At 39.4% G+C, this 14,842-nt stretch overlaps 2 protein-coding genes across 7 annotated transcripts in view; one reads left to right on the plus strand and one right to left on the minus strand.

Moving 5' to 3' along the window:
- Window positions 1-14,842, plus strand: part of LOC122461310 (zinc finger protein 3-like) — a 66,427-nt gene that overhangs the window by 6,409 nt on the left and 45,176 nt on the right. The window lies entirely within an intron of this gene.
- TPM4 (tropomyosin 4) overlaps window positions 2,685-14,842 on the minus strand; it is a 28,025-nt gene continuing 15,867 nt past the window's right edge. Inside the window, exons 4-9 of one of the 2 annotated variants that reach the window (XM_007072017.4) lie at window positions 14,273-14,390; window positions 13,711-13,781; window positions 11,788-11,863; window positions 10,175-10,237; window positions 8,833-8,902; window positions 2,685-5,146 (exon numbers count right to left, since the gene is read on the minus strand). In XM_007072017.4, coding sequence (XP_007072079.1) covers window positions 5,064-5,146; window positions 8,833-8,902; window positions 10,175-10,237; window positions 11,788-11,863; window positions 13,711-13,781; window positions 14,273-14,390 — 481 coding nt within the window. In that variant the 3' untranslated portion in view covers window positions 2,685-5,063. The remainder of the gene's footprint in view (window positions 5,147-8,832; window positions 8,903-10,174; window positions 10,238-11,787; window positions 11,864-13,710; window positions 13,782-14,272; window positions 14,391-14,842) is intronic. The other variant, XM_037886081.2, reaches the window with a different exon arrangement.

Consider the following 14,842-nt stretch of genomic DNA (forward strand, 5'->3'; position numbering starts at 1 on the left):
GTACAGCAAAAGAAAAATGGAGCATGGATCATACATTTATAATGCTAGAGATTCCCTTTCTAATTTATTATTTATTTATAAAACAGTTCTTTCAGAGTTCTGATTGAATTATAAAGGTTCCAACCCAGGCAGTTACAACTAGACACTGAGAAGCAAAGGCCTAATTTTCAGAAGTGCACTAGACATAGAATCATAGGACTGGAAGGGACCTCAGGAGGTCTTCTAGTCCAGTCCCCTGCACTTAAGGCAGGACTAAGTATTATAGAGACCATCCCTGACAGGTGTTTGTCTAACCTGCTCTTAAAAATTTCCAATAACAAAGATTCCACAACCTCCTTAGGTAATTTATTCCAGTGCTTAACTACTGTGACATTTAAGAAGCTTTTCTGATGTCCAAGCTAAACCGCCTTTGCTGCAATTTAAGTCCATTGCTTCTTGTCCTATCCTCAGAGGTTAATGAGAACAATTTTCCTCCCTATTCATTGTAACAACCTTTTATGTACTTGAAAACTGTTACTATGTCCCCCCTCTGTCTTCTCTTCTCCAGACTAAACATATCCTTTTTTTTTTCTTTTTTCAGTCTTCCCTCATGGGTTATGTTTTCTAGAACTTTAATAATTTTTGTTGCTCTTCTCTGGACTTTCTCCAATTTGTCTACATGTTTCCTGAAATGTGGTTCCCAGAACTGGACACAGTATTTCAGTTGAGGCCTAATCAGCGCAGAGTAGAGCAGAATTACTTCTTGTGTCTTGCTTACAACATACCTGCTAATACATCTCAGAATGATATTTGCCCCCCCCCCCCCCCCCGCCCCCCCCAGCAGTGTTACCCTGTTGACTTGCATTTAGCTTGTGATCCACTATGACCCCTAGATCCCTTTTCACAGTACTCTTTCCTAGGCGGTCGTTTCCCGTTTTGTATGTGTGCAACTGATTGTTCCTTCCTAAATGGAGTACTTTGCATTTGTCCTTATTGAATTTCATCTTATTTACTTCAGACCATTTCTCCAGTTTGTCCAGATCATTTTGAATTTTAATCCAATTCTCCAAAGCACTTGCAACTCCTCGCAATTTGGTATTGTTTGCAAACTTTTTATAAGTGTACTCTATGCCATTATCTAAATCATTGATGAAAATATTGAACAGAACCAGATCCAGAACTGATCCCTGAGGGTCCCCATTTAATATGCCCTTCCAGCTTGACTGTGAACCACTGATAACTACTCTCTGGGAATGGTTTTCCTATCAGTTATGTATACACCTTATACTAGCTCCATCTTGGTTGTATTTCCCCAGTTTGTTTATGAAAAAGTCATGCAAGACAGTATCAAAAGCCTTACTAAATTCAAGATATACCACATATACCGCTTCGCCCCGTATACACAAGGCTTGTTACCCACTGGTTGGTCAAAGAGAGCTATTAGGTTGGTTTGACAATTTGTTTTTGACAAATCCATGCTGACTGTTACTTTTCACCTTATCTTCTAGGTGTTTCCAAATTGATTGCTTAATTATTTGCTCCGTTATCTTTCTGAGTACTGAAGCTAAGCTGACTGGTCTTTAATTCCCTGAGTTGTCCTTATTCCCTTTTTATAGATTGGCACCATATTTGCCCTTTTTTCAGTCCTCTGGAATCTCTCCCGTCTTCTATGACTTTTCAAAGATAATCACTAATGGCTCAGATATCTCCTCAGTCAGCTTCTTGAGTATTCTAGGATGTATTTCATCAGGCCGTGGTGATATGAAGACATCTAACTTGTCTAAGTAATTTTTAACTTATCTTTTCCCTAGTTTAGCCTCTGATCCTACCTCAGTTTCACTGGCATTTATGATGTTAATGTCCAATCACTACTAAATTTTTTGGTGAAAACTGAAACAAAAAAGTCATTTACTACTACTTCCATTTTCACATTTTCTGTTACTGTCGGGTCGTGTCCCCCCTCACCCCCCCCCCATTTAGTAACAGGACTACCCTGTCCTTGGTCTTCCTCTTGCTTTTAATGTATTTGTAGAATGTTTTCATGTCTCTAGCTAATTTAATATCATTTTGTGCCTTGGCCTTTCTAATTTTGTCTCTCCACACTTGTGTTGTTTATATTCATCCTTTGTAATTTGACCTAGTTTCCCCTTTTTGTAGGACTTTAGTTTCACATTATTGAAGATCTCTGGGTTAAGCCATCGGGGCGGGTCTGTTGCCATACTTCCTAACTTTTTATGCATTGGTGTAGTTTGCTCTTGTGCCCTTAACAATGTCTCTTGGAAAAATTGCCAACTCTCTTGAAATGTTTTTTCTCTTAGACTTCCTTCTCATAGGATCTTACTTACCAACTCCCTGAGTTTGCTAAAGGCTGCCTCCTTGAAATCCATTATCTTTATTGTGCTGATTTCCCTCCTACCATTTCTTAGAATCATGAACTCTGTCATTTCATGATCACTTTCACCCAAGCTGCCTTCCACTTCCATATTCTCAGCCAGTTCCTTCCTATTTATCAAAATGAAATCGAGAACAGCCTCTCCCCTAGTAGGTTTTTCTACCTTCTGAAATAAAAAATTGTCTCCAGTACATTCCAGGAACTTGTTGGATAATCTGTGCCCTGCCGTGTTATTTTCCCAACAGATGTCTGGGTAGTTGAGGTCCTACATAACGACCAAGTCCTGTGCTTTGCATGATTGTTAGTTTTTTTAAAAAAAGCCTCAACCATCTCTTGTTCCTGGTTAGGTGATCTGTAGTAGACCCCTACCATGACATCACCCTTGTTTTTTACCCCTTTTATCATTACCTAGAAACTTTCAATAAATCTCTCCTATTTCCATCTCAATGTCAGTCCAAGTATATATATTTTCAGCTCCTGTTGCTTTTAGTTTGAAGTTGGGTTAGAAATATGAATGGCCATACTGGGTCAGACCAAAAGTTCACTGAGCCCTGTGTCCTTTCTCTGATGATGGTCACTGCCAGATGCTTCAGAGGGAGCGAACAGACCAGGGCAGTTATTGAATGATCCATCTCTGGTCATCCAGTCCCAGCTTCTGCCAATCAGGTTGACTGACTGCCAGAAGCTGGGACGGGATGGTCTGCACCTCAAGTTAGGGCCAGGTTGCTCATTTCAGTGTGTGAAATTTAAGCAAATACAAAGTGTGAGGGGGTGAGTTACATTTGCACCAGGAATGCTAAGCCTTTCCTGACTATTGTGCCTTTCAAATCTCAACCACAATATTGCATTAATTTTTTTTGTATTCATGATGATAATTTCCCAATGTATTATTTGAATAATTCTTTCCTCCCCTATTTGTTGACATCAGGCATAAAGACTTCATGCAGGAAAACAGAGTAGAATTTATCTTTTTTTTTTTTTTTTTTAACTACAGCACAAAATACCTTAATAGTTCAAATATGCCAGTTGTCTTACAGAAAAGCACTGTTTGTTTTTGTTTGTTTTTTTTTTTAGCTTCAAATCTAAAATAGGAAGTATGCATTTGGCCAAACTTGCAGAGTCAGATTCAAGGTCATACATATGTGATGAATGTTTGTTTCTTTTCTTGAAACAGAAATCCAAGATACACACATTTAAAGTCTTAACAAGGGTGTTCTAATATACTGAAAATTTAGAGTTACTAAATTTCACATTTCCTTACTCAAGATAAAACCTTTCTCAATTTCATCCCTTTTTGGTATGCTAAATAGTTCTTCATCCCCTGTTTTCGCACTCACCCAGTCTCTGTAGATTTATCTCCATCTTCTACTATGGCCATTGTCATCATTTAGATTAAGAGCTCTAAATATGCATGGTTCAACTTCCTTATAGGTCACTTTTCAGCCTCCCGGCCATTCTAGTTCTCTTTTCTGAGCTTCCTTGCTGAGGTCCTTCCCATTTGTCAGTTTAATGAAGTGTGCAGAATGAAACAAAATATTCCAGGTGTGGTTACTAAAGTGTTGTATACAGAAGGATTATTACCTATCTCCCATGGTGTCATATGCATACAGCTGAAAACTGAAAAGTATTTGGATATTTTCTGATCAGAGGCATTAGCTTGCTGTTAACAGTCATTTCTTTAAGTTCCTTTGGATTACTTCTCCCTTTTCACTGGTGTGTGCAACTCCTGCGAATGCAGTGATGTTACTTCCTCTTGAATAAGATCAGACCCAACAGATTTCTGTAGCTTTTCACAGGACACTTTGTCATTTATAATAACTATTTAGGGATCCTCCAGACAGTTTACAATCCACATAACATTGTCCTTAATCAACATGCAAATATCAATAGAAATATCTATAAATGACTGGACACTATTAAATGAATATCAGACAATGGGCGTCATATTCAGATTGTAATTAAGCCTTTGATTCAGTGTCTCTCAAAATTGTACTCAAATTCAAATCTGCTTGGACAGGAACAAACTAGCTAAAATCCTTCTGTTCAAGGAGTAGTTGATTTGAGATACTAGTTATGACAGCATTCATCAGTTTACATCCCATTTGTGGGTAGCTTTATTTTGATGCAGCGCACAAAGGGGCATCAACAGCATAGCAAGTGTATCTGTGGATCTGCTTTTGCTGCCTCAAGTTGGGTCTTTGCACTGTTCCTGTTTGCACGCTCATTATAGTCACTGCTGTCCAGGAAAAAAATAACCATTGAAGTAATAGGAGTGCTGTAAGTGGGATTTATATTCATTTTTTATTTTGTCCTACCTGCCACTTTATTTGAACTTTCTTCCAATTTTGTTATGTGACCCATCACTTACATTTTAACTAACAACTGGATAGGTTTTTGGTTTTTAAAGAAGCAATCCGAGTACAATGAAACTAATTCTCTTAACAGTATCCTAGTGAGAATTACAGGGCTGTGCTAAAATCTGACCAGAACAAATTAAAGGAAGGACATTAGTTATGTCATTAATCATGGAAAAGAAAAAAAGCACAGAATGTACAAGTTCAAGGTAGCTTGCTTTTGTTTAATTCAGTTTTTACAGAAAAAGACTGAAGGACTAGTACTAGGCATTACTCAAAGACTGGTATTAAAGACAGAATCTTAGTGCACCAAGGCAAAGCCAAAAGAGAAAATGCATTTACAAAGAGGTCATATCATTGAGAGCATGGTCAAGCTCCTCACTGATAGCTTTGTACTTCAGCTTCTGAGCATACAGCTCATCTGCAGGTCGAAGGGCCCAAGGCAAGGTGTTCAACAAGAAATGTAGTAAAACAGTCCACAGCAAGAGATGCATGGTAGAGAATATGGAGAACAGTTGGAATGCAGCAAGTGAGGATGAACGGTGGAAAATAAAGATGAGAAGAAAACATGTAAATAAGATAAGAGAACATTAAAATATAAGGCAGAAGCTATACACATGTACTAACTGCTAAAATGTCAGGAGTTTCAATTTCTTACTAAAAAATTTTCAGTGGAGTTTTAGAAAAGATTTAGAAGCCAGATCTTCCTACTGTCACAGCTGAGTCAGATAACAAACCTTAAAATAAATTCTATTCCTATAAATTAAATACAGTGGCCCCTTGATTAGGTGCAGTTGGTATACAGGGATGAAAATAGTTGGCTAAAGGTAGCTTTTAGTTTTGATCATTTCTTTTTTTGAAAGAGAAGTGGTGAGTAGAACTTTGGCAACTAAATGTCGTGTCATAATTCCCCATTTTCTGGACAGCTGAACTGTGGTTTTTTTTTTTTTTTTTTTTTTTGGTGCTGCTTCTAACCTGTATGACTCTAGCTTTCATTTTTGCCCATTCCCAGATGTGACATTTATTAAGAGTATCAGAGCTGATGAACAAAGGTAAAGAGATCAGGAAATCTGAGCAGTCTTTGTTTTAAACAGGGTTGTCTGTTTAAATTCTCCCCCACCCCTTAACTTCAGGTGACTTTTAAATGGAAATATAGAATTAAACTGAGAACTTTGGTTCTCATTCTGTTCTCAATTATGAAATTGTCTTTATTATCCACACAGAATTACCAAGCAGGGATTTTATTTCTTCATTGTGAGTTTTATAATTAGATTGATTGAAGAATGAGTTGTTCAAATGAACTGATAGAAATGGGCAATCAGAAATGGGCAATATTGATGAAGACACACCAGGTAATCACCAAAGCTACTGACTAGCTATAGATGGGCACGTAATATGGGTAAATGATTATTAGCTAAATGACCCTGTTCAGAAATGAGATTAGATACATATACATATTTTCACTAGGGCTGTTGATTAATCACAGTTAACTCATGTGATTAAATCAAAAATTAATCACGATTAATCACAGTTTAAATCACATTGTTAATAGAATACCAATTGAAATTTATTAAATATTTTTGGATGTATTTTTCTACATTTTCAAATATATTGATTTCAGTTACAACACAGAATACAAAGTGTACAGTATTCACGTTATATAATTTTGATTACAAATATTTGCACTGTAAAAATGAACAAAAGAAATAGTACTTTTCAGTTCACCTCATACAAGTACCATAGTGCAATCTCTTTATCGTGAAAGTGCAAAATGTAGATTTTTATTTTTATATTTATTTATTTTTGGTTACATAACTGCACTCAAAAACAAAACTATGTAAAACTTTAGAACCTACGAGTCCAGTCAGTCCTACTTCTTGTTCAGCCAGTCGCTAAGATAAAGTCGTTTTCATTTACAGGAGATAATGCTGCCCGCTGTTCATTTACAATGTAACCTGAAAGTAAGAACAGACTTTCACATGGCACTTCTGTAGCCGGGATTGCAAGGTGATTTACATGCCAGATCTGCTAAACATTCGTGTGCCCCTTCATGCTTTGGCCAACATTCAAAGGACTTGCTTCCGTGCTGATGAGACTCATAAAAAAAAAAATGTGTTAATTAAATTTGTACAATTCTCCCCAAAGGAGTTCAGTACGTCTCCTGCTCTGTGTTTTACCCGTATTCTACCATATATTTTTTGATATAGCAGTCTCAGATGATGACACAGCATGTTGTTTGTTTTAAGAACATTTTCAGTGCAGATTTGACAAAACACAAAGAAGGTACCAGTGTGAGATTTGTAAAGATAGCTACAGCACTCGACCCAAGATTAAAGAATCTGAAGTGCCTTCCAAAATCTGTTCGGGATGGGGTGTGGAGCATGTTTTCAGAAGTCTTAAAAGAGCAACACTCCAATGCAGAAACTGCAGAACCCAAACCACCAAAAAAGAAAATCAACCTTTTGCTGGTGGCATCTGACTCTGATGATGAAAATGAACATGCGTTGGTCTGTACTGCTTTGGATTGTTATCGGGCAGAATCCATCATCAGCATGGATGCATGTCCTTTGGAATGGTGGTTGAAGCATGTAGGGACACATGAATCTTTAGAGCATTTGGCATGGAAATATCTTGCAACGCATGGCACTGTTCTCACTTTCAGGTGACATTGTAAACAGGAAGTGGGCAGCATTATCTCCCACAAATGCAAACAACCTTGTTTGTCTTAGCAATTGGCTGAACAAGAAGTAGGATTGAGTAGACTTGTAGGTTCTAAAGTTTTACATTGTTTTATTTTTGAATGCAGTTTTTTGTGTGCAGAATTTTACATTTGTAAGTTCAACTTTCGTGATAAAGAGATTGCACTACAGTACTTGTATTAAGTTAATTGAAAAATACTATTTTTTTATTTTACAGTGTGAATATTTATAATAAAAAATAAATGATCACTGTTCATTTTGTATTCTGTGTAGTAATTGAAATCAATATATTTGAAAATGTGGAAAACATAAATATATAAATATTCTATTATTGATTAACAGTGCAATTAATCATGATTAATTTTTTAATCGCTGGACTGCCCTATTTTTCACCTATAGTCATGGTTTCTGCTGCTTACATTGCTTTGCTATTACTTGTTGCATGTGATCTCTGGGAAGGAGTGGTAGCTATTCCATTCAGAAGAGATGCTAGCATAGCTTCTGGGATTGATACACTGTCCTTTTTGTTGGAACACCATCTCAATTATCCTGAAATTTGGGATCTCGTTTGCTTTTGGACCCAACCATCTGTCTCCAGACTGTGTGGCCCTCATATCTCCAGATTAACTATCACTATTTTTCTACAGAGAGCTAAATTTTGAAAAATGTAGGTCCATCAATGACTATTAGCCAGGATGGGCAGGGATGGTGTCCCTACCTTCTGGGGCACCTGGCATTGGCCACTGTTGGAAGACAGGATACTGGGCAAGATGGACCTTTGGTCTGACCCAGTATGGCCGTTCTTATGCTCTCATGTTCTTCAAGCAATTTACAGGAACAAAGCCCAGTACTGAACAATATGTCTACTTGTATGAATTTCATATGCATAGCTTTCAGTTTGTAAGGGACAACTTTTTTGGAACTCCTCCGAGAACACTGATTTAGTCTAATGATAGTCCCACTGACTGGCTTAATCGGGACAAAATGAATATAAGTTCAGCTACATGGAGGCAGGGGACACATTCACCCCATGCCAAGGGATTAAATGGTGTTTAACAAGTATAGAATCTGTAATAGTGTTTTAAAGAAAATGTTCAGTAGAGCATTCTGTCCTATTAAGAATTCAGACATATTTTAAGCGTTCACTTCTTAATCAGGACAATAGGCCATCCACAGAGGCAGATGATTCTACAGTACTACCAAATGGATGAATTTTTAGGGGAAAATTACTGAGAAAGTAAATATTATAGCATAACTGTGTTTAATGGTCTAGCTACAGATAATTATAGTAGTATAAAGATTTCCCCCATAATCTACAAAGAATACATAGTGCTAGAATTTATCGTTTCTCAGTTTGAAATTGATGGGACTTGTAAAAACAGTAAAAATTTCAAAAGTAATTTCATACCTTCCAGATCATCAATAGTCTTTTCCAGTTTAGCAACAGTTCTTTCTGCAAACTCAGCACGTGTTTCAGCCTGGAAAGAGATTATGCAGAAAAAAATTTTTAAATACTGGACGAGAAACAATCTCTGTTTGTGATGTTGCACTCCATATGATTTTATGAAAATATGCTAATGAGTGTGAATATAATTTAACTGGAATATGCTTCATGCAAAAGGTCTCTTGTAAGGTATCATTACAAAGTTTATAATCTACTGAGTGTGGTCATCCTATTTGTATAAATGTATCATTCTTGTATCTGAAACTAGAAATATGAAATATAACTCTGAGCTCCTACTGTAATTATGCAAAGCGTTGGCCATTAATGGCGATTTGGAATCTTGATGGCTCCCATCAACTAGGACAATTGGTTGTAAATGGCTCTGTTTACTTGCAAGCCTTCCTGTGAGTCAGGCCAGGAAGAATGAAGGCTTGGGGTCTCACAGGACATGTGAACATGTCACATGATACTGGAATCCATCTTTAACCTGGTGCTTTCCCATTTAGAACAGGGGGGGACCCAGAGACAGACAAAGGGTTCTCGCTTTGTGCCAAAGCTATAAAAGGGGGTGGAACAGAACAAAGGGGCTGCAGTCATGAGAAATCCCCTAGTTACCACCTGAGCTGGAGCTAACAAGGATTGCACCAGGGGAAAGGATTGGGCCCAGACTGGGGAGGAGTCTAGTATGTGAAAGAAGCTTATTGGAACATCTGAGGGTGAGATTTACCTCTATTCAGTTTCTTAATGTATTAGGCTTAGACTTGTGTATTTTGTTTTATTTTGCTTCGTAATTTACTTTTGTTCTGTCTGTTATTACTTGGAAACACTTAAATCCTACTTTTTATACTTAATAAAATCACTTTTTCTTATTAATTAACCCAGAGTAAGCAGTTAATACGTGGGGGAGCAAACAGCTGTGCATATCTCTCTATCAGTGTTATAGAGGGCGAACAATTTATGAGTTTACCCTGTGTACGCTTTATACAGAGTAAAACGGATTTATTTGGGGTTTGGATCCCATTGGGAGCTGGGTGCTGGAGACAGGAGCACTTCTTAAGCTGTTTTCAGTTAAGTCTGCAGCTTTGGGGTGTGTGGTTCAGACCCTGGGTCTGTTTTGGAACAGACTAGCGTGTCTGGCTCAACGAGGCAGGGTTCTGGAGGCCCAAACTGGCAGAGAAAATGGGCTCAGAGGTAGTCTCAGCACATCAGGTGACAGTCCCCAGGGGGTTACTGTGATCGAACCTGTCACACTGGACGAGAAACAATCTCTGCTGAAATGAAAATTCATTGGGATGGATTGTCTCACCTCCTTGAGTTTGTCAGAGAGAAGCTTGATTTCTTCTTCATATTTATCCTCTTTTTCAGAGTACTGTGGAAACAGGGTGAACAATCTATTAAGGACCTGGTAGGAAAACTAAAGCATCAGACAGTTTAACTTTTTTGTTAGGCTACTGTTAAGAGTCATTGACTAATAACAGGTAGTAGCCTCCTGTCATTCTAAAATGCTTTTCCTTAACTATCATCCTGTTTCCTGGATGCAACCCGTGTCACTGTATTTCTTGAGGTTTCTTGTTGGCCCACTGTCAGAATAAAATTCTGGATGCCTTGTCTTTTGCTTGGGGGGCTATATTCTTTGCCCTGGACTATGGCTCCACTTACATATAATAAAAACGTGGAGGGGCGTACACACACACACACACCCCCCTCAAGTAACTCATGTCCGTGAAGTAATTCAAACCATTCCATCCCCCTGGAACAGGCTATTCTTCACCAAGTGACTTATTTTCAAACTCCTCCTCAAAAATCAGTTATTTGGACTACAATTCTATCTTTAGTCTCTACTCAGTATCTGCGCCCATTCTGATACCCAAATACTTGAATTAAGTTGTCAGAAGACACAAGAAGCATATGTAAAGTTGGTTTCCATCCCCCAATTTTGTTCTTGTAGAATGTCCTACCAGCTGTATTCTTTTTGCTTTTCCTCTACACTTCATCCACCATGGCTCATCATTTGTCAAGTTCTGTTTGAACTACTCTTGTGAGCTCCTCAGGGCAGGGATCATGTGAATTTCAGTACAGTTCCATGTATACCTATCCAGCTATATAATACAACTTCTAAAGTTCAGGAATGAACGAGATATATTCCTATCCTGTTAGTCTTCTGTGCTAGAAAAACTTTGTAAGTGATGCCAGCAAACAGATTCAAAAATAAAAAGTGTGGGTAATTTGGAGTTAAGACTCTAGTAGCACAACAATGCCCTGTACTATATATGCCTTTCCTGAAATTGTTTCATTCCCCAAAACTCAAGTATTGGATTAACCAAGAAATGCAAAGTTCACTCCAAAACCGCCTTACAAGGGTGTTAATTATTAATAAATACACCAAAAGACATCAACCTCCCGACCTCCCTCCCCAAAAAACCCTCTCTCTCAACTACAAACAGAAAAATGGGCAATGCACAGGTAAGATGACACTTCCCATACAATACCGTGCTTCATTCCCTCTTCAATTGCTTGACCCCTGCTCCCCTAGCCATACAACTTTGTGAAATCATTCAGTATCAGTTAACATAGCCTCAGAGTATTATGTAAATTGGTTTGTCTTGTAACATACCCTGGGTCTAATATGTTGCACAGCACGAGGAATATGTATGCTAATTCCACACAATTGGATCTCCGGTCAGATTGTCCTAGGACCCCTACCACAAGCAAACGTACTGGCTTTCTACAGAAGATTTTTTGGCATCAAATTTACCTTACACACCAATTCTTCCAATAATTCCTCAATTAATCAATACAAAAAACATGACAAGTTTTCAAATTCCTCTTTTTTTGTAATTGCTGTAAACTTGTATCACCAACTCTTCATTCTCCTTGCTGAACCTTAAACATTCTGTGTTCTTAACCAGAAGAACCAACCTTCTCAGACTGAGCCTCCAGGGACTTTAGGTTGTTAGTGACATTTTTTAGTTCTTCTTCAAGGTCACTGCATTTTCTACACAAAGACAAAGGTGATCAAATCAGTTCTTCTACATATATTATGCTGTTTGGTTTCCAAATGGGCTAAACAAGTAAAATGTGAGCCAACTTGTCAGATACACTCAGTGCACTAAGTTGGTGTACATGGCATTTATAGTTTCCCAAAATATACTATGCAGACTGCATTTAATAGATTTTTGTAGCAAAATATAGCTTGTTAGGAATTCAAGTAGAACAAATAAGCCTTTCTTGAATCTTAGAGCTCCATGCTCTCCTCGGTGAACAGTTATCTTCTGTTAATTGTACCAGGAATTTAATTGGACCATAATAATGGCCATACTGGGTCAGATCAATGGTCCATCTAGCTCAGGGGTGGGCAAACTTTTTGGCTTGAGGGCCACATCTGGGTGGGGAAATTGTATGCAGGGCCATGAATGTAGGGCTAGAGCTGGGGCAGGGGGTTGGAGTGCAGGAGGGAGTGTGAGGTGTGGGAGGGGTGCAGTGTGCAGGAAGGGGCTCAGGGCAAGAGGTTGGAGTGCAGGAGGGGGTTCAGGGCAGAGGGTTGGGGTGCAGGGTGTGGCAGGGGGCTCAAGACAGAGGGTTAGGAGGCTCAGGGCAGGGGTTGGAGTGCGGGCTTCAGGGTGGCAGCGGCACACAGTAGGGTTAAGGCAGGCTCCCTGCCTGCCCTGGCCCCACGCTGCTCCTGGAAGTGGCCAGCATGTCTGGCAGTGGCTCCTGGGGATGGGATGAGGTGGGGCAGATGGCTCCATGTGCTGCCCTCACCTGTGGGTACCACCCCGAAGCTCCCACTGGCTGTGGTTCCCCATTCCCAGCCAATGGGAGCTGTGGGGGGTAGTGCTTGCAAGTGAGGGCAGCACACGGAGACTTCTGCCCCCCTTTCTCCCAGGGGCCGCAGGGACATGGTGCCCACTGCTTCTGGGAGCAGCGTGGAGCCAGGACAGACAGGGGGCCTGCCTTAGCCCCGCTGTGGCATGGGGCTGGCAATCCTGCGGGCCGGACTGAAAGCCCCGATGGACTGGATCCAGCACCTGGGCCGTAGTTTGCCCTCCCCTGATCTAGCCCATGATCCTGACTTCCAACAGTGGCCGGTGTCAGATGTTTTAGAGGAAATAAACTGCCTTGTTTCATTCATCAAGTGATCCATTCCCTGTCATCCAGTCCCATCTTCTGGCAGTCAGAGGCTTAAATACACCCAGAGCATGGGGTTGCATCCCTGACCATCTTGACTAATAGGCATTGATGGTCCTGTCCTCCACAAACTTATCTAATTCTTTTTTTAACTCAGTTATACTTTTGGCCTTCAAAACATCCTTGGCACGAGGTCTACAGGTTGACTGTGCATTGTGTGAAGAAGTATTTCCTTATGTTTTAAACCTGGTGCCTATTAATTTTATTGGGTAACCCCTGGTTCTTGTGTTATGGAAGGAGTAAATTACACTTCCTTATTCACTTTCTCCACAGCATTCGTGAGCATGCCAGTCTCTCAGATCTAATAGGATTCCCATCAGGGAATTGTTTGAGATTCCTGGATGACAGGAAACTAAAACTTTTTAAAAATATTTGAAATTTCCATTCTGCAAGAAATTCCAGCTCTAAATAGTGGCAACCTTTACATTAATGAGATACAATACTTGGATCCTACAGTGATGCTACTGTGAAAACCCTGAGATAAGGCTCTACATACTATGCCGGACCAGACTATGGGATGTGATCCTGTGGAAATCCCTTCCCCTCCCCCCTGCATTCAGAGAACAGTTAGGACCTAATAAGGTCTTTCTATCTCTAGTCTGATATTCCAAAATGATTTATGTACGTGCAGAACCATTCTGAACAGCCACTCACAGTTCTGACACCTCAGCACGTTCCTCGGCTCTCTCTAGTTCACCCTCCAAAATGACCAGTTTACGAGCAACCTGTAGAGCGAGAGGAGAATTATTTTTTCCCCATTTGTTTTCCACAAAGCCCCACATCTCTGCAGGTTTCTTTTTTATCAAATAAAGGCTAGAAGCAACACCGGTCTGGAGATATGCAACATATAGACAACACATTACAGAGATCTGGTGCATGCTCTGTTGACACCCTGTAATCAGCTGCTAAGGAGAGTGAGCTCAATGCAGGATCCCTTCCCCAGAAGCCGAGAGACTTTCCAATGTTCCTAGCATTAGGCAGCATAAAATGTAACAAGCTCATTTCATGTTAATTCTCAGGCTGTTAGGAACTGCATCTTTGTGGCCTTGCTGTGCCCAAAAATATATTCCAACTGCTTGAACTACCACTTTATAGAAAGTATACAAATGGTATTAAATAGACTATACGACTGTTTGAAGTTCTTCCAGGTAGTTTCTTTATTACTTTCTCACCAAAGCAAATAGCACCTGCTACTTCCTTGCAGTGCCAGTTTTACCTCTTCATATTTACGGTCAGCCTCCTCAGCAATATGCTTAGCCTCTTTCAGCTGCATCTCCTGAATTTCCATTTTTTCTTCATCCTTCATTGCTCTGTTTTCAATAACCTTCATACCTCTATAGAAGGAAACAAAGCGGATTGTTTCAGAGAGAATGGGGTTACTGCAAGCCAGTCAGCACATTCAGCCTAATAGGCCTGTTGTGAACTTCTTAATATCTAACTACTGTGACTTGAACCCAAACCAATCTATCATGTTCTGACTGGCTAACAAAGTTGCTGATAATACTAGTTGGAATGAATCTCTACTTATCAGATTGTCTTAACAGTGCTTGCAGCTATTGAATGATGCAGGATTCTTCCTTAGCTTATTTGTGCTTCTTCCATTTAGCAAGATCTTTAAGTAGATTTAATGATACAAGCAAATAAACGTAAACGTATCTGAGAGATACCAGTGGGAACTTTTCTTTTTAAAACCTTACTCAAGTTTGTGGTCCTTTAGAATAATTAGGTAAAGAGGAAATAACTAAAAACAAAATAGCTAAATACTCTTCTCTGTGGCTTTACCCAC

This window comes from Chelonia mydas, chromosome 25, assembly GCF_015237465.2.
Source record: "Chelonia mydas isolate rCheMyd1 chromosome 25, rCheMyd1.pri.v2, whole genome shotgun sequence".
Taxonomy (NCBI): domain Eukaryota; kingdom Metazoa; phylum Chordata; order Testudines; family Cheloniidae; genus Chelonia; species Chelonia mydas.